Source organism: Lissotriton vulgaris, chromosome 3_1 (assembly GCF_964263255.1).
Source record: "Lissotriton vulgaris chromosome 3_1, aLisVul1.2, whole genome shotgun sequence".
Lineage (NCBI taxonomy): Eukaryota > Metazoa > Chordata > Amphibia > Caudata > Salamandridae > Lissotriton > Lissotriton vulgaris.
This window is the reverse complement of record NC_141689.1, coordinates 766018280-766045269: the sequence shown is the minus strand read 5'-3', so window position 1 is coordinate 766045269 and position 26990 is coordinate 766018280. Positions and strand designations below refer to the sequence as shown.

The window sequence follows — 26990 nt, the reverse complement described above, 5'->3', positions numbered from 1 at the left end:
CTTTAAAGACTATGATCCGTATCAATGGTTTGTTTTCAATCCATGGAACAAACAAGCATTCTAAACAATGAGTATACAAATGTAATAAAAGCTTGAAAATATTCTGCGAGTGCAGTAAAATATGCAATTACCATTTTACAAACTTTCTCAAAGTTGATTTCCTTCTGAAGAGCTGTTTTGGTAACATCGTCTGGCTTTACTTCCTGTTGAATAAAAAACATTTGGTGAGCATCTATTGGTATTCTTACTCTTCTTTACTAAATGTATTCACTTGTATAGATAATTAAGGAGTTTCAACTCACTGAGAGTTCATTTATGTAGTGAAGCATATAAACAGTGCCACTGGAATTATGTAGCACGAGAGGGCCAAATTATGTGGTAACGTTGACTAAATAAAGCAGCAAGAATAGGCAAATTATGTTGCATAATGCACCCCATTTTGTGACAGTACTACTTCATTATTTAATCCTTCTCTCCTATGCTAGCATTGCATTAGCAAAGACTTCATCTCATTAGTACCACTTTAACACTCACATATATAAATATACTCACAACCTTTGGGAAAGGGCTTCCATTGTGCGCTGGATTTATATTAACTTTTTATTCATCTTAGCTAAAAAAAAACAACCTTTGTCAAAATCTGCTGATTATGCAGCAGATGATGGATTATATTGCGAATCCATATTTATGTGAAAATGCTGCGGTCGGTCGTAGAATCACATAATTCAAGTAGCCTGCATATAATTTAGGACGCGCCTAGTTAAGCAACTTAGTTCTTGCTCCATGAAATTGTGCGAAAAAGGTACCTCACACTAGCCGTATGATAAGGCAGCGTATGATTTCCATTATTTTGCAGTTAAGTATCCATTGAGTTAGTATTTTCCATATTTAGAAAGAACATCAATTTAAAGCGTTTTGTAGTGTCCTAATTTATTTTGCTGATAAAAAGAAACCCTTTAATCATATTGTTTTCGGTCTTACAGCATGAAGAAAGCAAGGTCAAAGAACCACAACGCACAATACATGTAGTTTTAAAGACACTGCAACACATGTTCAATGGGCTTGAAGAAAAAGGTCACAAATGTAGAAGGTCTGCAGCAGTCACTTAATCTCAGGATTTCCTCTATCATTTCCTGCTGGCAACAAAGACCTGTGAGTTACAAGACCCTTGGAATTGGTGGCGTCCCACAAAGGTCAATCAATGTGCATGCCTCATTCATTACTCCCCAAAAACCTAGACAATGTAGAAATGGAGGCTGGGAGGGACGGTGGTGAAACGACAGTCTCTTTAAACCCAGACTACACTTATTCATATTCAGGGAGACATTTTACTAAACACAACTGGGAGGCTCTAAGAGAGGTAGTTTAACAGACAAAAAAGTGTTGGTTATCCTGAAAATAGTGACAATTCCATAGAAATAGCACTGCTATACGAATAGTGAGTGGGTCTGAAGTTTCTTTTAAACTCAACAGTATACATCTACAATGTGCACTGTTAGTTGAAGTAGTTGTAAAACAATGTCATCATTACTTGCATTCTGTTGCAAGAATTCTATGTCAAAGTAACCTTCATACATGCCAGTACATACCGTGCAGAAGACAAAATACTGCAGTCTGTATTCAATGTGCATACACACAACTGATGGTGTAATACCTCAAGTGCACAACTTTCCCTCCCTAACATCGTATTTAGCCCAATGCTGAAATGCACACAGCACATTACCCACCACCAGGACTTATTATGCTCACAGGAAGCGTACCAATCACTCTAATGCCACAATCCACCAAAGCACTTGCCTCATCCCTCTAATGCAGTAATGCACCCAGTACATGCTCTCTCAGTCTAAGGGAACCCCTGGCACATACATCCACCCCTCTAAAGCCTCAAATCACCCCCAGAAGGTAGACACACATTTCTACTGTCACAATCCCCCTAAGCATGTGCACCTCACTCTCAATTATATAATCTTGCATTCAAAAGATGACTCCAACTCTGTAATGCTATAATTCACCCAGTGCTTCAATAGACACAGCATGGCCATGCTCCCTAATGCCTTATAAGGCACCCAGCATGTGCACCCACCAACATTCACATCCAGCCTTCTAATGCAGTACTGCACCCTCATCATGCATTTCTTCACCTCTTGTAGTAATGCCACTCCCATCATGCACATCCACATCTATCTTCAAATGATGCCACTCCCATCAAGAACATCTGCTCCTCTTGCAGCAACGCCGCTCCCATCATGCACATCTGTATCTCTTGAAATCATGTTCCTCCAATCATGAACATTTTCACCTCTCTAAGAACAATGCCATTCCCATCATGCAAACCCTCACCTCTCTTGCAACAATGCACTTGCTAGAGAGATCTGTGTATCATAAGGTAAATTGTTTGTCAAGTGCGTAACTGTAGTTTTACTGGTAACTTTTGCATCTTCTTACTGCGTAACTCCCAACATAATATGCATAAAAAAACTGTTTGGGAACATGCATGCCCATCTCACTTCATTAACAAAGGATATTCTTTCAGGTTCCAATCTTATTGCGAACAGATCATTGGCTTCAGATGTGTTGGCTGCAGTAGTCCATAGTCTGAAAGTAGAATGCCAAGAACGTAGAAAGCGACCCACTCCGACGGCTGGGTTTGCACCGGCCTTAGAAAGAAATGCATTATCCTAGTAAGGTGTACGCCCCCTTTCCTATTAATTATTCAGACTTTTTTTCAAATTTTGAAGAGCTTGCCTTTATTCTAATTTTCTGGTCTTTTAATGAGCGTGTGGAAAGCACATTTCGTGTTTTGACTCATCAAGAATGCATAACTTGTAACATGGAGATCACAGACTTGTATATTATTTCGAACTTATTGGATTATGGCTGTTATGACAGGGAGCGTTTTGTTATTTGCTATCCACAAGTTATCTTCCTTATAAAGCACCATGGAGCATCAAGGAGGTGCATGCACACTCCAAGGCATATGTTTAGAACCTAATTGTTTTTCTACTCACGCTTTCATTTAACTAAATTGGCTAAAATGGGGTTCTTTGGATAGTAATGAAGTCTTACTAGTAGGACTTCACAACCACTGCATGGCGTGTTAAATCCAGATTTTTTTTCTCCAGACCAAGCACTTTAACATAATACATACAATTATGGATGACAAGTGTGTATCATAACTTGTATTCCTCATTGTCTTGTGCAACATTTCTTAAATTCCGGTGTTCGGAAATTACAGCAGGACAAACTTAGATCAGCGCATGGTTTTGGAACTGGCAATGTGTAGCGATCTTTTTAAAAATGACCACAACTTCTGGAAGATTTCTTTTTCATGTGTTAATCACGACAGCGGAGCTGCATACATCACAGCCTCTCAGCCTCTGTAAATATTCCTCCAACTGTCAACTGTAGAATTCCACATACCCTAACTGGTCATGCAGCATTCTATGCAAAACTGAGGTAGAATTCCATAGAATGATAATGACCCTTTATCACAGAGCTCTACATTACTCCCCCCCCCCCCCGAAACAAAAATACAAAAACAATTTTATAATTGTACTAACACCATATGCTGATATTAGGAATTTACTTATAATTTCTATACATAAATGAAAATGAACCAATAACCCATTCCTTAACCCTACCAAAACAGTTCAAAACTGCATACAGTAAAAAGCAAAAGAAAATACAACTAAACAAGAATGAATATACAAAAAAAAATACAAAGCACACAATCAAAGATGTCAACCTTAAAAATTGTGATGTAGGCAGCTGTCGCCCCGGACTCTATACATGGATCATTTTGAAGACCAGCACATTTTCTCCGACACAATCCATACAGGGGAAATGTTACGCAATGGCGGAGGTACATAGACGACATTCTGTTGATCTGGTCAGGTGACGAAACTGAACTAAAGGGTTTCTTTGAATGGTTGGACACCTGCTCAGAAGATATCAAATTCACCATCCACTGGGACAGACTCACTATAGACTTCCTAGACATCACGATTAGGACAATGGAAGACCACCTATACAGGAAGCCCGCCAAAAGGAACTTTCTACTGAGATACACCAGTCATCACAACAGGAGCCTCAGAGACAATCTTCCTTTCGGCCAGTTCCTTCGCTTCCGGAGGAACTGCACCCGCAAAGAAGACTATTTCCACAAATCAGATTACCTTATCACTCGCCTACTGGAACGGAAATACCAAAAGAGAATCGTCACCAGAGCTTGGTATCAGAACCGTGAAACACTACTGATGCCAAAACCACCCAGACAAGACTCCAAAAGAATGCTCTGTGTCACAACATACTGAATACACAGCAACAAATTTTAAAAAATCATCAACGGTCATCGGAAACTTATATCTGATGAACTAGACATTCAGGAACCGCCTATGCACGCCTTCAAGAAGGCGAAGAATGTATGAGACCATGTTGTCCGCTCACTCCTTGACACACCACCTAGTCCCACAATCCAGACTATGTGGAACCTTGCTAACATTGTAGGCCATTTCAAATGTACACACTGCAAGGCCTATAAGATGACTGTTGAGACTAAGCTATTCACGTACAGAAATCACAACATCCATATCAAGACACATACCAACTGTAATTCCAGCGATGACATTTATGCCATTTTATGCCCATGCAATCTGCTATATGTGGGACAAACTAGGCAGAAGGTTAAGGCAAGAATACTGCAACATTGTAGTAGGATCCGTTGTAACACACCAGGCACAACTCTAGTGGAACACTTCAAACAACATGCTCACCCACCAGATTCCATTAAATGGTTGGTTCTAGAAAAGGTGTCATTGGGACCAAGAGGTGGGGACATAGGACAATCTTGAATGTGAGAGAATGCAAAATTATGTTCCTTCTGGACATCATAAACAATGGACTAAACGAACTGGAGGGTACAAACGCACAATTGGCAGGACTAGCCACAGAATAGTGTTCTGATCTAGTCAGTATGTGAATAGTACAGGGACATGTACTTATGCCATGCTATGATCCTGTTTAATGATGTTCAGCACATATCTATGTCTCATGTTCTTGAATGTAATGTACACTGTCATAACTGTAACCCACAACTGTGTAGTCAATCACAGGAACTACCATCCAGCTATGGTTTTCAATCTAGCACTAACGGTTTATTACCAAGAGCATGCCTACAACAACCATCCTGTCTGAGTTCACTACATATACATTATTGTCTACCATGTGTTATATGAGGCATCCTCCAAGAGGTGGTTTCCTAGCTTACTGCCATTGCTGCCCTACATTCACGAATTTATACACCTAAGATGCCACAGTGCATCTCTTAAGAATCCTTCAGTAGCACTGTACTGACTCTGCCACGTACAGCCTAAATGAGGAATGTGCTGTCCCTACTACCATGACAATGCTACTGTAGTCTTGTGCCGACTCTGCCACTTTCTGGGAAGCAATGACGACGTGTGTCTATGCGTCCTCGCTTACGCAACATATACCACATTTAATCCCCGGCTCACACCCGTCACTGTCATTCTATTCCTGAGCTACGGCTGGCACTTCAGAGGTAAGCGAGCTTAATGCTCGGTTTCTCTCTGGTTTCTTTAGACATGGCACGCGCCCCTATGGTTAATCGGCCTCATTAGCGGCTCCTTCGTTTCCCGGCCGAGGGACGGGCGATAACCGCCTTGACCTTTTACCTTATTTAAATAAGGAGGCCTCCCGGTTGCACCCGGTTGCAACGTGCCAGCATTGAAATAACCCAAGTGCGCCTCTCTTTATAATCACGCAACTACTACAATGTCCATTACTGTTAGTCCCAGTTTGCATTCAAACACATCGCGCCGACTTAGAGAAAACGCAAGAGTGGCCCTCTTTATAATCACAACGCCCTTCCATGATATTTCAACCACTACGATGTTAACTAATGTCAATAGTAATATCTTTGACCAGGTGCACATGTATTCAGCCACACGCAGGTTTCTTCGCTGAGCCTCGGCCTGCACTCCTAGACTACTGTCCCCACCTGTAGTCACCATAATATGTATGAGGCCACTTGTACCACTAATCTCTATCCACGTTAATTCATGAGCCCCCACACACTAGAGGAATGTGTGGGAACCTATCTCCCCCCACGGTGAGAGTGACCTTTGATTTTCTTTTCTAGGCTACACGGGATTCTTCCCAAAACATCTGCAAGGCGACCCTGATGCAGATTTTTCAACCTTCCTACCAAGATTCTGGGGATACGCTTATATGTTCCCCACTGGTTACAAGCTGAGACAGCTGTAGACCCCGACTAAGTCATCAGGAGTAAGTAAGATCCCTCCACCGCATAGCCACAAGGCTTCAGCTGAATTCACCCGGGATGAATCACCCATTTTACTGTGATTTTTTCAGGTCTTCCCTCTCTCCTTACTCCAGGAGCTTACGCTAGCCCATTTCCTTCATTATCACGGCGGATTCCCTCCCCTGTCTTTCCATCAAGTAGGTATTGATACCTAACACATTAGTAGCACACACACTGCTTTCTGCCAGCTCTTTAACAGCATTTAAATTGCCTTCATGTGCTCTTCCCAGTCCTGATGAAGACCCAACCGTAAGGACAACACTCTGTCCAGCCCTAAGGGGTCGAAACGTCAACAACATTTGAACACAAACTCATGTGACACTGTATATAATTAACCTCTGGTCCATTCCAGTTATGTGTGACACTGGGAACATTTGATCATTCATATGCGGAAACGTCTTCACCAAAACTTGATGTATATATGTCACGTATACCTGTCTTTGTCCCCTGTCCCCTACCTACACGTTAACACTCTATACCCATTCCCTCCCCTCTTCCCTACCACACCAAGAGCACTGTATGATATTGCACAATTGCCGCAATGAGTAATTCCATTACGTCTATCTGTAAATGCTTTGAATACAATCGCATCAGATACTCTCTATTGCTATAAAACAACTTAATGTGGATACATGCCACACTTAATTTGTGTTGTGTTTTTGCTACTATTGTTTATTTTGCATAGAAAAAATTGTTCACTGCCGTGACCACACTGTTTGATACGAACCTTAAAAATTGAGCAGGGCAAAGACATTTTCTGCCAAAAATTGAAATTCACGATGTGAAGTACCAATTCCTAAAATAATCATCTTAACCTGCTAGGTAACCTTCTTACATGATTGCTTCTAAGACACCCAACATTTTCATCCTGTGAAATAGAGAGCTAATTCCACCACCTTCTGTTGGCTTCAAATTCACTTCACTCTGAGCCATCAACTCAATCTGATCCCATCTATATTTCATCACTCTTCCTACATTCCACCAATTGCTTTCATTAACTCTGATGGCATTACCGCAAATCGTGTCTACAACAACAGGACCACTGAACTTTTCCGATACAAACCAAATCAACTATTTTTTAACTTAATCTAATTCACCCAAGACTGACTGTCAATGCCTTTTGCTTGGCGTTTGCCATAGCAGTGTTCTCCTTGACTGTCACCTAACATTCCTCCAATGACACTCCAAATTTTATCCATTTCACCATCCAACTAGGACAATTCTTGGTGAACGGCTTCTTTCCTCTCAATAATTTGAAAGGAGATAACATGGAACTTTGCAGGTTAATACGACAGAACCATATCATGGAACTCCCAGCATTCAAAACAACATACTTATTCGAGGCAGCCCACCGAACACAGTGAACCACCACTGGATTTATGCACTTCGCTGGACCATCGCTTTGGGGATGGAAGAGAGACATTATCAGATGCTTGAGATCTCCTGACCATAAGAAATTCTTCACCTCATCATTAATAAACTGGACACCGTTGTCACACAACAGAAATTGTGGTGGAAAACCTTTTTGCATGAAAATATTCTTCAAAAATTTCATCAAAGTTTTTGCATTAGGCTCAGACACAAACTTCACCTCATGCCACTTGGAATACATTTCGTGACATACGTAATGGTTTGTTTGATGATCTCATCAGCCATATCTTCCGTCCTTTACTTCCCCCAAGTCTATAGCAGCAACCAAACAACATTCTTCGCAACTTTCATTATCCACCTCATCCTTTTCTTTCAAAGAACATCTACATAAGCTGTTGCATTCCTGCGCCTTGAATGTGAACAACATCAAAATGAAATTGCAAAAGTTTGGTTGACAACCTGGCTATGCAAGGAATTTGATCTTTTACCTTGTCTCCGCCTAAAATTGTCATCAATGGCTTGCGATCAGTCTTCATAGTGAACTTGATAGCCTACACATAGGGCATACATTAATGAATAGCCCAACAACAAGATAAACGTTCTTTCTCAATAGTTGAGAAATTGGTCTTGGGCTCCCAGAGCATCCTGGTCGCAAATCCAATGGAGTTTTCAGCCCCTGCCACATTCTGAGTAAGTACAGTCCCAAATCCATTGTTTCTGGCATCCACAGTTATACAGCAAGACAATTTGGGATTAAAAGGTTTAAGAACTCTAGAAATCTTAATCCATTCAAATACCTCCTGATAGTTGATATCCCACACAAAGGACACCTTTTTTTAACAATCCAGTCAAGGCTTTAACATGAGCGGGATAATCAGGAATGAATCTCGCATAAAAGTCACATAATCCAAAAATGATTTTATACTTGTTTTATCTACGGGTTCCACTGCATTGAGGATAACATCAACCAACCCTGGCCTTGGGTCAATGCCGTCACCCAAAACAACATGGCTTAAATACTCCTAAATACTTTACAATTCACATTTTTCCATTTTGACCATCACCCCTTTTTCTTGCAATATGGACAACACTTGGTCAAGACTATTATCGTGTTCTTCTATGGAATATGAAAAGATCAACACATTGTCCTGAAAAGCAGCAACTCCTTTAATTCCCTTAAACAGTTGGTACCTTATTCACTGGAATACTGTGGCAGCTGATGCCGAACCAAAAGGCATCCTGCCGTATACTGGAGCGTGCCAAATGGTGAGACAAAAGCAGAGTAGTGCTTGGAATCGGGCTCTAAAACCACCTGTTGGTATGCTGAGGCCAAGTCCAACTTACTGACCCATTTTGCTCCACCAATGAGTAGCAACAGGTCTGAAATCTTTGAAAGAGGATGGGGGTCCACCCCTATAGTCTTATTGAGACTACGCAAATCAATGCAAACCCTCAATTCCCAGTTACTTTTGCGTGCCACCACCTGCAGAGACAACTAAAGGAATGACTCAATGGGCTCTGTTATCCTTTTGTCATAAAAGCTTTTAACTCTTCCTCTAGATCATCTGACTGAAAATGGAACACTGCCAAGTTTGTGCTTTATGGGAATGGACCACTCTAAGTTTTATCTTATGACAAAATACCTTGATGGGCATTACATTATCTGACAATACTAAGGGATGTTTGGATCCTCTTCTTCCATGTGATCTATACAAATGATGGACTTGGTCTGTACAGACCCTTGATTGCCACACATATTTTCCAAAACATTTTCCTTACCCTGAAAATCAAAGTTTCTTGCAAAAATCTAGCTATTATTATTATTATATTCTTATATAGCGCCAGAATCGACCCCCGAAGGGGTATCTCCGCGCTTGCCTTGGGAACCCGTCCTGGTTTTTCCCTGTGAGATAGCCCCTACAGGGCATCCCCCAGGTGAAAGCCAGGCATCCCGCCGCGGGGGGCCGTTGTGGAGATTAAGCAAGCTTAATGCCCAGAGTTGCAGAGTGTGAACCCATGATTAGGTCAGGCACCGAAGCGAGAATTATCGAGTCCGTGGACATTTGAGCTCAACACCCTGCCGCGTTGGGAATCGAACCCTGGTCCCGGGTCTGACCTCTGCTTTAGGGTCTGCCTACTCTAACCAGTGAGCCACACTTCCTACCCTCATAGGAGATAGGAGCATGCTAGAAGAGGGGGGTGTAGCTTTGCCTACTGCAAAATGGTCGCACCTTGAGTGAGCTCTGCCGGCCAAGCCTAATATCCTTCAAAATCCTGCAGGCATCCAGCACATTGCCACTTCAAACTTTCTGCATCGCCACCCACCAGCTCTTGTGGCGTGCCCTGAGCCATTTTCAGCCTACCTGAGCTGCAGCTCGGTCTGGATTTGCTGCTGCTGCTTGACCTGGGCCCCGGTCTGGTGGTGTGTGCGGCCTCCAAAGCCCTCCTGTTGCCGATAGCGAAGCCCCGATTGTGACCTGTTCCACTACCGACGCAGCATCCACACTCCACAGACATTGAAGCCCCTTAGAGCTGCTCTTGTGGGTGGGCTTTGCGGCGGGGCTGAGGGCACGCTCGCCGTAGCGCCCGGCCCAGCCTTCGCTCCCCGGGAGCCTGATCTCCTCTGCTGGCGCCCGTGGCTCAGGCCTTTCCCATCGGGCCGAGTGAGGCGGGCAGTGTGCCTTCCTTGACTCCCTCGCTTTGCGCCCCCCCCCCCGCTTGGCACGTCCTCCGGCTTCCCAGCGATGGCGTTCTGCTGCTGCAGACTCGGCCCTGCAAGCCTTTGGCTCTCTTGCTGATGTGTTCTCGGCCGCCGGGTATGCCGCCTTCCCAGAGACGACTGAGCGCTGCAACCTAACTTGATGCCCTCCAGCTAACCACCAGTTGCCGTAGGCGGCAGACGCCATTACCAGCCAGCCCTCCACAGGCAAACCGGAGCACTACACTAGCGCCATCTGCCCGCACTGTCGCACAGAGACTCGGCCCGCCGCATCGTACTGGCTGCATTCATTACGGCCCATTAGCCCAGCCTTTTCTACTCCTATGGGCCTAGCCGCCTGCTCCTTGATAGTTGCTTCCTGCTTCTTTGGCTCTGTGGTTCCCTGAAATCTCCCTGGCCACTTTTTCAGTCGGGTTGGTCACTAGTTTTGGCTGCAGTTCCTGCCGCCCGGGGTAAATCACTGCGGCCAACACCTCCTGCGCTGGACCCTGCTGCCTCTCTGTATTGGCTGGCCGGTTGTCTTTCTGCGAAGCCCGCCTTGCACTGGTCCGCTTGCCAGCTGGACCTCCTCCTTGCCAGCCCCCAGCCTACCCGTGTTTTGTGCTGCCACTGCTTGCCAGGCCCCTCCTGGCGCCCTCTTCTGCTGGCTGGCCGCCTGCACCTTCAGTGCATTGATCTTCACATTTTGCGTGCAACCTCTCCTCTGCTCTCCGGTTGCTACACTCTCCTTTGACCGCCGGCCATGGGAATAACTGACCCCAAGCAGCCCAAATTGCCTTCGACCAGCGCCGCCAGAAGCATCAGGAGGGTGCCGGTGCGGACGGAGGGACCCGCTGGCTACATCTGATATGGCGCACTCTCGCGAGGGTTACCTGAAGGCAATAATGCTTGATGTCAAATCCACAGTTACCACTTTTACGAGGCAGCTGGATCAACTATTGGCCCACCTGGACGCAGTGAAGACCCGGGTTGACTCCCAGGATGCCCGACTCCTTCATGTTGTGTCCAGGGTTTCTAATGCGGAAGAAGCGGTTACCCAAGACCGCCAAAAACATCTACAGATGGACAAGCTGCTAGCTGTTATCTGCGACAAAAACGAGGATTTGGAAGCGCGCTCATGCAGAAGCAATCTTCGTATCACTGGAGTGCCTGAGTCCACTAACATCTCTCACATGGAAGACTAGGTGGAACAGCTGGCTCGGGAGCTCTTGGGCGACGTCCTATCACCGTTTTTTATTGTTGAACGTGTTCACCGTTCCCTTGGCCACCATCCTACCCCTGGCCTCCCGGCTCGTCCCATTATAGCCAAAATAGTGAACTTCAGGGACCGCGACGCCATCCTCCGGGTGGCCAGGCAAAAAGGGGACATTCGCCATCAGGGCAACAACCTCTCGTTTTACCCTGACTATACCGTTGCAGTTCAAGCAGCATGCCGTGAGTGCCTGCCAGCCAAACGGCTCCTAGAGAAGCCAGAGATTCCCTACTCGCTAGCGTATCCGGCCAAACTGCGTATCAAACAAGGCACAAAGACTCTCACCTTCCCGGATCCACGAGAGGCGCTGGCGTTTGCTAAAAAACTCGACAAGTCTCATCGACCTTTGCTTGCTAACACCCCAGCTGCTGGTACTGAAAACCTCAGTGACAATTATTGACATACTTTGAATCTCATCTCTGTATCCTTTGAATTTCTTCTTTGTTTCGTTTCTTATTATCCTCTTTTGCATGGCTACTGCTTACATTCCATGGGGCCGCTGCTTGGGCTCACACACAGCCCCTTTAGGTTTTTACAGCTTTTCTGGGCTTTGTTCTATTGTCAACTATGTAATTTGGGCCTACAGTTTAGGTGGTGTCTGTAATTTTTCTGTTTTAGGTATCTGCCTGTGCTATTGGCTTAGCCACCCTGTCTCTCAGACAGGGGCGTACGCTGGGCGAGGCTAGGCCCCCACGCGATGATTCCCTTTTTGGACATTGACTTTTCCCTTCCCAGTTGTGGGTTCCCTGGGAAGGGGGGGGAGGGGGGGAGGACGGTATCTCAACCTGATTGGGGGATTGGTGTGGGTTGGGGGTGGGTCATCTTGAAATGTTGCCTCCTATTGGTGCATGTTTATTTTTTGTTAGTATTTATTGTTTTTCATTTGGCTATCTTATTATTCTGCCTGCAGCACAACACCGTCACACTAGATCTTCGCATTACCATGGCACTTCGCCTAGCACACTGTCCTAGGATCAACCTCTCGGGCATGCCACACATCGCTGTCCTTCCTCCTATGCTCTGTGCCCCTTCCGTACAGCACCGCTAGTTTCCTTGGTCTGCTTTGGTCGGCCCTCTCCTTCCCCTACACTGCCATATTGCTTGCTCTCATGATCTTTGGCCCGCACTACCCCACGCATTTACTCTGGAGTCCTGATGACACTGCCTGCACTGCGCTATACCGCTCCCCACACTTTTATGACATGACTGACACAATATTCTGGACATGGAACGTCCGGGGTCTTAAAGACCACCGAAAAGCTTGGTTAATAGACGCTCACCTCCTTCGGCACAAAGTGGACATCTGTTTATTTCAAGAGACCCACCTGCTACCTGCATCGGCCACTAGGCTAAGTTTCTGACATTGGGGGAAATCTCACTCCTCTTTTTACTCCAACTATTCTCGGGGGGTATCTATTCTAATACGTAGGGGCCTCCCTTGGCAAACCACCTAGGTGATTTCTGACCCTGACGGGCGCTATGTCATCCTCCATGGCTCCCTTCAGTCCCAACCATTGATGATAGCGGCAGTATACGGCCCTAACATCGATGATCCTTCGAGCAAATTTGGCATCACATCTCATCCCTAGGCCCTGCTGCGGTCCTCTGGGGTGGGGACTTCAATGTGACACTTTCTACAGTCTTGGACCGCTCTGGTCCCCATGTCTCCCACCCACGCTCTGAGGCGCTTCTTCGCTCCATTCTGGAAGACAACTCAATTTACGATGCTTGGCGCCACACGCGGCCTGAAGCCCGCGAGGTCACTTGCATCACCGGGACTCGTGGGTGTTGGTCCCATCTTGCCTGGTTATGTCCAAAGGTATCTGACTATTGGCGCGAGGTCTGTACTGCGATCTTCGAGATCACTTCTACACTGGTTTGGCCAAACGCCCCACTCTGCCCCATAGGCTTTGTTAAAAATCGCCCAGACGACTTCAGTCGCCTAATTGCTATGCTGCTTGTCCTCATGTGGCGTAGGGTGTCCATGAGCTGGGGACGCAGACCTGCCCCGAAGTTTGCCCAATGGCTCGAGGATGCATCAGGTTACCAAACCCTCCTATCTGAATTCTGGGACCTTATGCCGGCCAGATCTCCTCCTATGGACATTCGGGTTCCCTGGTTCCATACCTTCATGCTCACGCCCCTCACAACCTGACTGCCTATCCCGCGCTCCCTGCCGGCACTCCACCTGCGGGGGCCGCCGGTGAAGGTCAGGAACCACCCACTGCTCCGTTCTCACCCCCTCTCCAATCAGGCCCGCTCCCCCTTCCACAATTTGTCAGAGATGTATCCAGAGATGTTTACTGCTCTGATGTGTAGGAGTAATGCGTACCTCAGTTGCTGCTTTTTGTCGGTCTAAGCTATTTACCTCTCTTCATATCCCCAATTGTTGCTCTGTATACGGTGCTCTGATTTAATGCAAGATTGTAATGTGTTAATGCTATTTTGTCAATAAAGGTTTTTTTGAAAAATTATTATTATTATTATTTTTTTAATTAAAAATAAATAGGAGACAGGAGCATGATGTGGGGGCTCTAAACATTTGACGGGCCATTTCTCCCTAAACAATTCCTATGTAACCATTGTAATGGCTCCTGAATCAACTAGCAATCTAATTACTCTCTCATCCACATCAATGTATGGGTAGACACAATCTGACGGATCACCTGACCTCTCCCTCCTTTATTACTAGAACCAGGTCTCTCAAATCATTCTATATTTTTATCCTAACTGGCATTGGCCTCTACCCCTGAATACCCCATGAACACATGAACTCCTTTGCCAGGATTTCTCTTAGGACCCAGACACACCTTGGCAAAATGACCCACTTTGTTGCAGTTTCTGCATGTGACCAATTTTGCTGGACATGCTCTACCACCTTAGAGATGAGCGGGGTTCCCACACCTGAAACAAAAATTAGTTTGATTAAAAAAATTACCTTTATTCAATCTCCCACGTTCCCTATTTTCTTTTGCTTTGACATCTTCAGTACCTTTGCTGTCTTTGACTTTTATAACATTTACAGTGTCATTTTCTTTCTTCCAACTCCTTTACAGAGATTGGAGACGTTTCAATACTTTTGGCAATGCGCAATGTCTCATCTAAAGTCGGGTTGCCCAAGGACAGCAATTTTTGTTGGATCTCCTTGCTATTACCATGACTGATAAATTGGTTGCAGACTATCTGATCTGTAAAATGTTCAAAATTGCATTTCGCTACAAGTCTTCTAAGTGCAGAGGTATAAGTATCAACATTTTCCCCAGATAGTTGCTTCCTCATAAAACGCAGAACAACAATGGCTGGTTGTACATCAGACCTAGCCTCCAACTTTTTATGGCTACCATGTATTCATCAATCTCCTCCCCTCCTGCTCTTTCCACCACAGGTAAGTGTTTAAAAATAGAACTACCTTCAAACCCAACTGAATGCAAGAGAAGGTATCTTCTTCTTTCTATGTAAAACTACACAATGCTATCTGGACCTATGGTAAGTTGCTGCAGAGCATTATGGATGCATTTTTCTCTCGTACATCCTCACATTGTTTACGAATAGAGATGTAATCCAACATCTTTCACTTATACCTTAATTATAACATTAGCTGAAACTTCTAAACCAACAATTATTCCCAATTTCTGATACCCTCTTGCCATTTAGGAGTATACTTGAAACTAAATTCTTGGGTATTATCGGCTCAACTAGATGCTGAACAAGCCATTATTGGAATCGCAATAGTTCAATCTTCCAAACAAATACCACTATAATCAACAGCATTAACCCTATTGTTTTCTGACTGTGCTAATTATAGTGTAAGGCATAACTGCTGACGCCTCTTTTATTGCATGATAAAATTCATAACTCTGATACACAAGTATAGACACACTCACAGCTATGTCACATCTCCCACCATTTATGCCTTTCATCCTCTCTTTTTCTTGCACATTTTTAAGTGCCTAACTGAGTAAACCGTAACTGTATGTAAATATGATTTAGATACCAAACCAATCAGGCTACATTGCAATTACAGTTCTCTTAGTATATGACAACAATAACCGGATATACAAAGTAAATTTTATTGTGTAGCTAATAAAAAACTTTACATAATGTACAAACTGCTGTGTGCATATTGCATCCTTGAAAAAGCCCCAGGCTTGCAATCCATTAGGGGGCTGAAAATGCTGACTGTACCCTAGGACTGGCTGTGCAACGTGAAACCTAATTATTGTCGTCCATGTAGGTAATGAGGACTTACCTACACTATGGAAATGTTAAGAGCATAACCCACAATTACCAGCGCACAGGTCTGTAGCTCCAAGGGGGGGTCAAGCCTCCATTGCCAGTGCGTGTGTTGGACTGCTTTGTATATGGCATTGAATTTTGGGTCTCAAACCATGTAAACCTATGTTTTAATATCTGTTTTAAATACACTTTTAAAATCTACTGCCACACTACCTTTCACTGGTCCGCGGTCCCCGTCTGTAAGAGCGGGGCCGCAGTGTTTTCCGGGTCAGTGCTCTAGTCTCCATAGCCTGGGCATAAAAAGCACGCCTGTCTGCGCCAGAACCCCTGGTTGTTTTGTGCCCCAAATCTTCGCTAGATAATAGCTATTGGCACTTAGGAGAGGGGAGTGTGGCACTCCTGAGGTCTGTCTGCAATATGGGTGGGGGGCACTATGAGGAGTTTAAGTGTGCTGGCTGTGTTTTTCGGCTTTTTAAAGAACCAGACTCCAACACCGGTAAGGCCGGTGGGGCCAAGACTGCAGGCAAAGGGGGGTGAGGCAGGAATTTCGGAGATTCCTATTAAGGGCTTGGACAACCAAACTGGCAGCGCTAACCATCTAAACTGTAAAGGGGGATGAGGTATGTACAGCAGCTTAAATGCATACTGCTCAATACGGGATAAATGGGAAAACACAACTATCAACTTGAATGCTTGCTCCAGATCTCCGCACCAGATTTAGTATTCCTGACCAATGACGTGGACTAATCAGTCCTTGGAACCAGAGTGGAATATTGCGCTCCCGGCAGGCTACACTGTGGCCAGCCAAGATAGGGTAGGAAGCATAGGAGAGGGAGTAGCGATAATCTCTTGTGATCACCTATTGGTGCACTTAGAGTCTATCTTACAACTATCTGCAGAGGCATTGCACTTTGTGTTGAAAATTAACAACACTTTCACTCTTCATGGTATACTTCTCTACAGGCCGCCCGGTCCCAGAGCCCCTTTTACACAAGCCCTACAGACATTACTACTTACACAGGTTCCAATTCGCTTATCATTCTGGGTGATTTTAACGATCAGTTGGAATTTAATAATAATCCGGACACCAGCAGATTACTTGATAATCTAGCAGGCTTTCAAATAGTGGCAGGACCTACTCACGCTGCTGGCCACACACTTGACGGCATTTTTACCAACAACACTGCCGTCAGGATGATTAAAACGTCTCCTCTTCCCTAGACTGACCACATGGCTATTTATTTTAACATCAAGGTTACACAACCACACCAGCCTCTCGCAATTAAATTATCAAGTATAAAAATTAAGACGGAACAAAGTACAAGGGACGGAATTAGAACAGGCCCTAAATAGTTGTCCTCCCCTTTAAGTCTTTGATAATAATGATGCAGCCACCCAGTTTGATAACTGGATAGCTACCGCAGCAAACAATGTGGTGCCCAAGGAAAGTCATTAGAATAAAAAGATCCCAGGCAACAACGCCTTGGTATGGTCTTGAGCTTAAAACAGAGGTCTTCAAACTTTTTGATGCCGAGACCCCCTTGTAAAACCTTTTTAGGCGTAAGGACCCCCTTACGACAAAAGATTCTAGAAACTGGTACTCCTCATCATCAACAACTATCGACAACCATAAATGCGCCTGTTAGACCTCATCACATCCATCCATCCATCATTCATCCACCCACACTTTCACACATCCATCCACCCTTTCATCCTTCCATCCATACGTCCATCCTTTACCTATCCACCCATCTATTCATCCACCCACCTTTTCACACATCCATCCATCATTCATCCATGCAACCTTTTACCCATCCATCCATACATCCATCCTTCATCCATCCACCCTTTCATCCTTCCATCCATGCATCCACCATTTCACCTATCCATCCTTCATCCATCCACCCTTTCATTATTCCATCCATACATCCATCCACCCTTTCATCCATACATCCATCCTTCATCCACCCACCCTTTCATCCATCCATCCACCCATCATTCATCCCCCCACCTTTTCACACATCCATCCATGCATCCATCATTCATCCATGCAACCTTTTATCCACCCATACATCCATCCTTCATCCATCTACCTTTTTGTCCTTCCATCCATACATACATCCTTCATCCATCCACCCTTTCATCCATCCATCCTTCATCCATCCACCTACCCTTTCATCCATCCATCCACCCATCATTCATCCCCCACCTTTTCACACATCCATCCATACATACATCCTTCATCCATCCACCCTTTCATCCATCCATCCACCCACCTTTCCACACATCCATCCAGCCTTCATCCATCCATCCACCCTTTCATCTTTACATCCACCCACTCATCATTCACCCACCCACCCTTTCATCCATCCATCCACCCACCTTTTCACACATCCATCCATACATACATCCTTCATCCATCCACCCTTTCATCCATCCATCCACCCACCTTTTCACACATCCATCCAGCCTTCATCCATCCATCCACCCTTTCATCTTTACATCCATCCACTCATCATTCACCCACCCACCCTTTCATCCATCCATCCACCCACCTTTTCACACATCCATCCATCCTTCATCCATCCATCCACCCTTTCATCTTTACATCCATCCACTCATCATTCATCCACCCACCTTTTCACACATCCATCCATTCATCCTCCATCCATCCATCTACCCTTTCATCTTTACATCCATCCACCCATCTATTCATCCACCCACCTTTTCACACATCCATCCATCATTCATCCATGCAACCTTTTACCCATCCATCCATACACCCATCCTTCATCCATCCACCCTTTCATCCTTCCATCCATGCATCCACCATTTCACCTATCCATCCTTCATCCATCCACCCTTTCATTATTCCATCCATACATCCATCCACCCTTTCATCCATACATCCATCCTTCATCCACCCACCCTTTCATCCATCCATCCACCCATCATTCATCCCCCCACCTTTTCACACATCCATCTATTCATCCTTACATCCACCCATCCATCCTTCATCCTTCCTTCCATCCATCCATCCATCCATCCATCCATCCATCCATCCACCCACCCTTCATCCTTCCATCCACACATACATTCATCCTTCATCCACCCACCTTTTCTGTGCCTCTCTCATGGGGGTGGGGTCAGTATCTCTCTGTGTCTTCTTCCTTCTTCCTCTCTCATGGGAGGGCATCTCTGTGCTTCCCTGCTTGGGGGGGGGGGGGGGGGGCAGACAGGCTGTATAAACACCTCACGGTGAAGAACAGTTTCAGGCACATTTCTCCTGCACAGGCGCCAGGTATGTGGGACTTGAACCAATGACTGTAATGTCCTTCTGCTGTTTGCTATGTGTGTTTGTAAAGCGCTCTGATACCTACGGGTTAAGCTAGCGCTATATAAAACGTTAAAAATAAAAATAAACCCCACAGCTAAGTCCATTGATTGAACTCAAAGGGCTACAGCCTCCTCCCCCAGACACCCCCCCCCCACTCCCCAGCACGTGTAAGTGAGCCCGGCTGAAACAGCTTCGGGACACACAGAAAGGCACACCCGAGTACTTCACAGGTCTTCAGAAGACCTTTACTTGTTAATGAGGCGTGAATTAGGCCTCCACCGTGATCACCCGGCCTCAATCAGCCTGACGCCAGGAACTGCTGCACGCTCCAACAGAATCTGCGACCCCCTTCCCAGGACTCCACGACCCCCCTGGGGGTCGCGCCCCACAGATTGAAGACCTCTGGCTTAAAAGATTGAAAGCGATCTGTAGGAAAGCGGAATGTGTATGGAGAACTGACTATAGTAGAGAGCATAAGTCTGCTTATAATATAGCTCTCCAACAATAGAAAGAGGCTATTATACAAGCAAAAACTACCTACTTTAATGCAAAAATAGAGGCGGCCAATAACTCCTCTAAGGAGCTTTTTACATCCATCCAATTGCTATCTAAACCGCAACAGAGCACTTTATTCAGCCCAGATTAAGAGTTCTGTAACAAAATGGTGAATTGTTCCAGTCAAAGGTTCAACTGATTTATAATGACCTTCGTAATAATATGCAGGTCAATGAAAATGGCCTGAACACAGCAGTGGATGAGAAGACATTGCACTGCCATCTTAATAGTTTCAGTGCGCTCACTCAGAAAATCCTACTATTCACTAAATCAGGGTCCCCAAAGGATCCATGTACTTAGAGGCCAACAATCTGCTTAACTCAAGTCAGCATGGCTTCCGGTCGTGTCATTCGACATAGACCACACTGGTCATAGCAACAGAGGAAATTCGCAGACAGGTAGATGGGGGAGGGGGGGGGGGGTAGAGTCATCCTCATCCTCCTAGACCTATCAGCAGCATTTGACACCGTAAATCACATGGTGTTAGTGAGGCGACTGAAGGCAGTGGGGATTTGGCATTTGGCTCTGTCCCTTGTCTCCTCATTTCTGGAGGCTAGGTAACAGACCATACATTGGGAGAATCTACAATCTGAAACCTTCCTTCTCCTGTGCGGAGTGCCGCAGGGATCTGCACTGTTGTCAACTCTGTTCAACATATATGTCACCCCACTCGCCAGTCTTATCAAAGAGCATGACTTATCGCTTGTGTCGTATGCGGATGACTCACAGATGGTCATCTCTGTATCTAAACAGTCTGAGTCCACTGCCGCTAGCTTCCATGCTTGTCTGACTCACATCATGAGCTGGATGAGCAGTAACTATCTTAACATCAATACGGGCAAAACGGAGGTGATGGAGTTTGGCAACAGTCCATCCCTGTGGAACCATACTTTACTTGGTGGCCGATAGAGGCCGGTGAATGTCCCGTCCCATCAGCCCAGGGGCGTAACACAAGCCCCCGCAGCCCCTGCGTTGCGGGGGGGCCACGCGCTCCGGGGGGCGCCGCGACCGGGCCCCTCCTGACGTCAGTAATACAATACTGCTGTAGGCTCTTAAATGGTGCGCAGCGCTGGCCCAGGCCGGCAGGGGCCACTGCGAGTATTTGATATGGTGCGGGGCCCCGACCGGGGCCCCTGGGAGTCTTCGAAATGGTGCGGCTGGGCCCGGCCGGGGCCCCTGGCAGTCTTCGAAATGGTGCGTGCGGGGCCGCGGTCGGGGCCCGAGTCTTCGATGGTGCGGGGCCCAAAAGCAAGTCCGAAATGGGGGGGCTGGCCTGTGTGGCACTTTTGTTATCATCTTAGTTATTATTACACTGAGCCCGCCCGATTCGATCCTATGAAAAGGCGGCGGGAGGTTGGATGCGCAGGCGCACAAACTTGTTCACTTTCACTCCGAGTCATTCGAGTATTTAATTCCTTCACTTTCCGTTTCTCCAGAGCACGCACAACACACCATGCGCAATCGCCGGCGGGCCAATAAGCAGTAAGCACTCAGTAAGGCGCGTGTGGCATCAGGGGCGCGGTGGCGCGCATAGTAGCCACAGTCAAGAAGAGACAACAGAGAACAACGAACTTCAGCAGCCAGGCCGCCCACGCTCAGGACTGTAACTGTCCGATTCCGAATCCGAACTCCGAAGTAAGTCCGTCACCGGCGGGGCTGCTGCCTGCCTCCAGGGGTCCGTCCAACTTTGCCATCACCTCCGAATTACAATTGCACTGTACAAGAAAATGATTCATACTTTGTCAGTTATGATGAGGCATATTAGACATGTCGTTTGCACTTATGTCTATAGCTTGCATTGAACTATTAGACTGGAACATCCTTATCCTACGTTTTTACAGAAGTGCGGGTTTAAACCAACAACTGGCACTCTAACCCACCGCACACACAGGAGAGAAATTGATGGCAGTTTCCAATATTCCTGACCTAACCTTGAAAAAAACTTTCACAATGGTCGAAGGTAAATTACTGTGAGAATTTGAAAGTGTATTGATGGGAAGGCTATACACACGCCGCAAACCATTTGTTACAGCCATGTAGCTTTACACCTTGCAAGTTGGGCTCTTTCTCTCTCATAATCTCAGTTACTGCTCTTTCGAACGGCTTCTTCCTGAATGATGGGTGTAATTATTCTAAGGTTATGAATCTACGGGAATTGCTACGGGTAACTTCCTTCCGAATCCACTGACATGTGTTCCTCTTTTTTCTGACTTTAGAATAGCTGCCCCGGTGACAGGGATACTTCAAGAAATTCTTGTAGGTCTCAGGAGGACTTCAAGTGGGCCGGGTCTCAAGGGGTCTAGTGTGTGTTAAAGCCATGCCCTTAATTACATTGGCCGCAGTCACATGTCTTGTGGTGGGGGGCTGCTGTATTCGGGGAGCACAGGGTGCCAGATTCGAGCGATTGCTACTGTGAGCCTGAAATTTGGAGCCCAGTAAAAGAACACCTCCTTATTAGCGGCATCACTGCATTAACTACTGCTCGGATTTCACACCAACTACTCGGCGGAACTTTGGGTGTTTTACTGCAAAGGAGGTGTTAAAACCCGTCAACCCAAGAGCAACAGTGCTTGAGTCAGCCCCATTGTTTAAATAAAAGCATCGTATAGGCTGATCCCCGCAGCCCTTCTCCCCACCCCATGTACTGGCGTGCGTAGGTAGGTTAGTTAGCACCTTCCATAGGCCACTATGTCTGTTTGTGTAAATTCTTTTTGGTATTGGATTTATAATAATATGAGAGCAGGTTGAAAACCTTCTCCAGCCAGGGCCGCGTTTCGCGCTAGGCGTTTTTGGCACCCCCAATAACTTCACTCTACACGGATTTCCTCACTACCACACTCTCTCCATAGCTCCTGTCTCACATGCATTTCATTAGATTTATAACACTACTCATACCAATGTAGAGTGTCAGAGCACTTTACATCACACACACACACACACACCCACCCACACACACACACACACACACACACACACATTCTACAGAAACAATGTGAATCAGCGTTATGGGATATGTTACATAAGACAATCGGGATTATATTGTGTAGGACTCGCGTGACCTCGGAACCAGTAGGCAGTATATTTTAAGAGTTTGGTCTTGAAAAGCACAAATTCACAATTTAAAATGCACCTCAGTAGTTGGGGTTGCCGTTAGTATTAAGAATACATTTCTACCCAAACAAACCAATTTTTAGGTACATTAGTATAATGAAAGACTAGGGAAAAAATGATATTCTAACCTATTTCACGCAGTCTGAAAGGTGAACAACCATTACAACACAACTATTACAACAACATACCATTACCACGCAACTATTACAACGGAAGTCATTACAACGACTTGCGCTGGGGGTCGCTCTAGGATAGGGAATAGTTTAATTTACTATCCAACACCTTCCCTACAATCCACGGGGACTGGAGTTGGAATATTAAATTAAACTACTCACTATCCAGCACCCCCCAACGCAAGTCGTTGTAACGACTTGCGTTGTAAAACGTGCGTGGTAAAGGCATGCGTTGTTAAAGTATGCGTTGTAATGACATACATCCGTCTGAAAGCAACTAAACTCTTGAACGACAGATCATAGGTCTCGGAGCTATACTAGAATTGCAACTTATGAGTGGCAAGTAACAGAAGAATCTCTGACACATGCAGTGACCCACTGAGATATCCAAATAAAATACAGTTCTGTGATCTGCAGGGTACCTGTTCTCAGCAGGCTCATTAACCCTCTGCGCTACTTTATACTGAGCAAAAGCAAATGCAAATTCTGCTGGCTTAAGCTTTGTGTGACAATAGCATCTTACCTTTATTAGTAATATCAGTGGTTTCAGTCAATTTTTATGAAGGCAATTTTATTCTACTGTTTGAGGATAGTAAAAAGAATCCTCAGGAAGCACATTTTATTGGCGCTGTGGGAGGTCACATTTTATGAACTATTTTCTAAATCAGGGGAGGCCAAAACTTGATGTCACTGTTACACATCATCCATGAAGACAAAATATTGTACTTTTTTTGTACAGTTATGTAATTGCAATTTTACTTTTTTGTATCTTTAATGCACAGCTTGCATAACATCTGAAAACTGCGCCAACTAAAATGTAACTTTCAAGAAAGCCTTTTTCGAACTTCCTTTTGAGAAATATTGAAATGGAATTCAAACAAGGTGTTGGGTGTCATGTAAACACTCGGATGGGAGTAGGGATAATTCATGGGACCAAACTGACCTTTTATGCAGTGTCAAGAGCATAGCTACTTTTGTGTGTCACTGCTAATATTATCATGGAAAGGGACACAGCTTGAATTAAGCAGGTTCTCTTTGATTGTGTAAGGGCACAGCAATTGTGGCACGTGTGCTGACACTAAGGCTACGTCATCCAAGATGGCGTAAACACTTGTGTCTGTCTTTTATTTCCTCGAGGATCAACGTTGTGGAAATCTAAGATCCAGGGTTTTGGCGCCCCCTCCCCTTGGCACCCAGTGCAGTGGCACCGGTCGCACCACCCTAAAGCAGGCACTGTCTGCAGCCCCTCTGTAAGGTAAATCGAGAAGCATTCAGAATTATATACATACATACTACTAATTAGGTAGTCTGATGTAAACAGGTGGTTAAATCTGCATGCAAGAGACGTAGTGGTTAATTTTGCTTCAGGCGTCGGTGCCAATCATTGGAGGTTGGCAATTTCAGGTTTGAGGAAATGAATAGTTATTGTGGATGCAGTTTTGTGCTTCTGACAATGCATTTGCGTGTACTGTGCTCCACATGTGCCCCCGCCACCTCTCCATTTGCTTTGCAGCCACATGCAAGGCATGACGCCTATTACAGCATAGCTGGATCTTCCAGTAACTAAATTGCACCACAGCAGATGGTTTTATTTCGAACAAAATTATGAGCCCGTTTTGGATAAGGTGTGTATAAATAAGGTGGATATTCTCTGTTTTAAGTAAGTTACGCAGTGTAACGATGGGACGTGCGTGGCGTTGGGAAGCACATTGAGCGATGTGCAGAACAGTTGTGGACTAGCCTGGAGTTACGCATGGGGTATGAGAGACCATCTGGATGGCACATGGGAGGGTTCTAGCTTGGAGAAGTGCAGTGGTGGCTTTAAGCTTTAGGCAGAAGTGCATTGACAGAGCTCAGTGTGAATTTTTTAATGGCAATAGCACAGGGTTCCAAAAGCCAGGTTAGGACGCATGACATACCGAGGCCTCAAGCTTCTGTACATGCCCTTAACGAGGAGTGTAGGTTTTGGGGAGCACAGCTGCCAGCTACACCAAAATAAAAGGGGGCGTCAGGAGGAGATGAAAGGGTGATTCTCACTCTAGATTTTAGAAAACAGTTCACAACGTAGAAATATAATACATATTTTTATTGTTATTTTTGACAGTGTCATGTTTTCATTTTACTTATTTTGTGGAAGTGGTGCATTTGTAAGCACAATTGTCCAGTGTGTTTGGTCAAAACTGGATGGAGCTTGAACAACGTTACAGAATATTGTGTTCTACTGTCCCTTAGTGGCATTCCAGGAAAATCTGTGGCAATCGCAAATACTTTTTTAGGTGCACACTTAAACTGCGAATTTTGTGAAAAGAAATATGATGTAATCAATGTTTTAAAGTGTGGTTTGGGGTTCTCCCAAGAACGTTAGAGCCAAAGTAGAATTAAACACTGCGTTTTGAAGCACTTGGCACCAAAAACATTGGAAAAATCTAGATCAGACTGAAAGACAGAGTCAAGGAAGATTTATGGTATGCCCCAAGGGATTTTGAGAAAAAATATGTGGCAAAAATACCACATTACAAGGACCCCTGATCTAAAGCATTTATGAAAATGAATAATATTAAAGGTGGATCTAAAATACGTGAATCTGTCTCTGTGCAGTGGCATAACATTAGCTCCCGCGGAGTGACCCCTGCCTGCACTGCGCATGTGCGGCAGACCGCTGGCTTGACAGCTCCTGACTGGGTCCAGCACGTGGGGCCCCCCCATGTTCTTTGCAGGGGGGCCCCCTCAAGTTTCGTTACGCCACTGCATCAGCCAAGGTCAAGCATCTGGGGGTCATTTTTGATGGCCAACTTAGTTTTGCGGCCCAGATCAACCGTGTAACTTCTTCCTGTTTGTTTGTATTGAAGCTTCTTCAGAAGGTGTTTCCCTTCATTCCCAAGGAGCTAAGAAAAATAGTGGTAGTGGCCCTTATCCTTTCACGGTTAGACTATTGCAATGCACTTTTTATAGGCATTAACAATGCACAGAGGGCTAAATTGCAATCAATACAGAATGCTGCTGCTAGTCTATTACTAAACATTCCGAAAGGCCACTCAACCTTTGCTGCTATCAGGTCGTTGCATTGGCTCCCGATACAGCAGCACATGGAATTTAAAGCCTTATACCTGGTTCACAAGACCTTATATGGCAGAGGGGCAGCTGACTTTTGTAAATTCTTCTCCTGTATACTCACACGAGAAACCTTAGATCCTCATAAACGAGCTGCATCTGTAGCACTAAAATTTAGAGAGCCAGATGGGGAGGCAGGAGTCTATCACACTGTGCAGCTAGGCTATGGGATCAACTGCCTATTACTGTGAGACTTTAACTAAACAGCCAGGTTTTTAGGAATTTCCTAAATAGTTGCAGGTTACCCGCGGTCTAAAAGATCTGGTATAGCCGCATGCAGTCCCTCTATTTTTCTCACCTCCTAGCACCAAGACACCTCGGCATTCGAGCGCTTTATAAACTTTATCCTACCCTATCCCCTTTACACAACAGCCCCTCATCTATGTATTGTCAATGTAGATCAAAGCATCATCTTTTTATCTTCATACGTTTCAGTTTCACTGTGTCGGGCTTCGCCAGACCTTGCAAACAGGGAGAGGTTGTCGGTATCAGATATTAGTTTAATACAGATACAAATTCAGTCTACGTGGTGAAAATTACTTTGCTGAAATGCTTACAAAAGGATAGTGTCTCTTAAGGTACTAAAAAGGAAGTAAAAGAAGCCAGAGTGTGCTGAGGACATTGAATGTGTTGTTTCTGAAGGTGGTAGTACTAGTCATTATTCAAGTGATGATAGTACTGCTAACACTACTGTGCATCATTCTAGTGAGAGCTTCTTCTGTTTCCAAACAATACACTGCCTTCTGCTCCTACATATGTTTGGGGTGGGCATGACAGTTGGA

General features: G+C 45.1%; 1 protein-coding gene across 3 annotated transcripts in view; it reads right to left on the bottom strand.

The window, feature by feature from the left end:
* Positions 1-26990, bottom strand: part of SRFBP1 (serum response factor binding protein 1) — a 264044-nt gene that overhangs the window by 112591 nt on the left and 124463 nt on the right. For all 3 annotated transcript variants that reach the window (XM_086961071.1, XM_086961072.1, XM_086961073.1), the window contains one exon: positions 132-203. In XM_086961071.1, coding sequence (XP_086817197.1) covers positions 132-203 — 72 coding nt within the window. The remainder of the gene's footprint in view (positions 1-131; positions 204-26990) is intronic.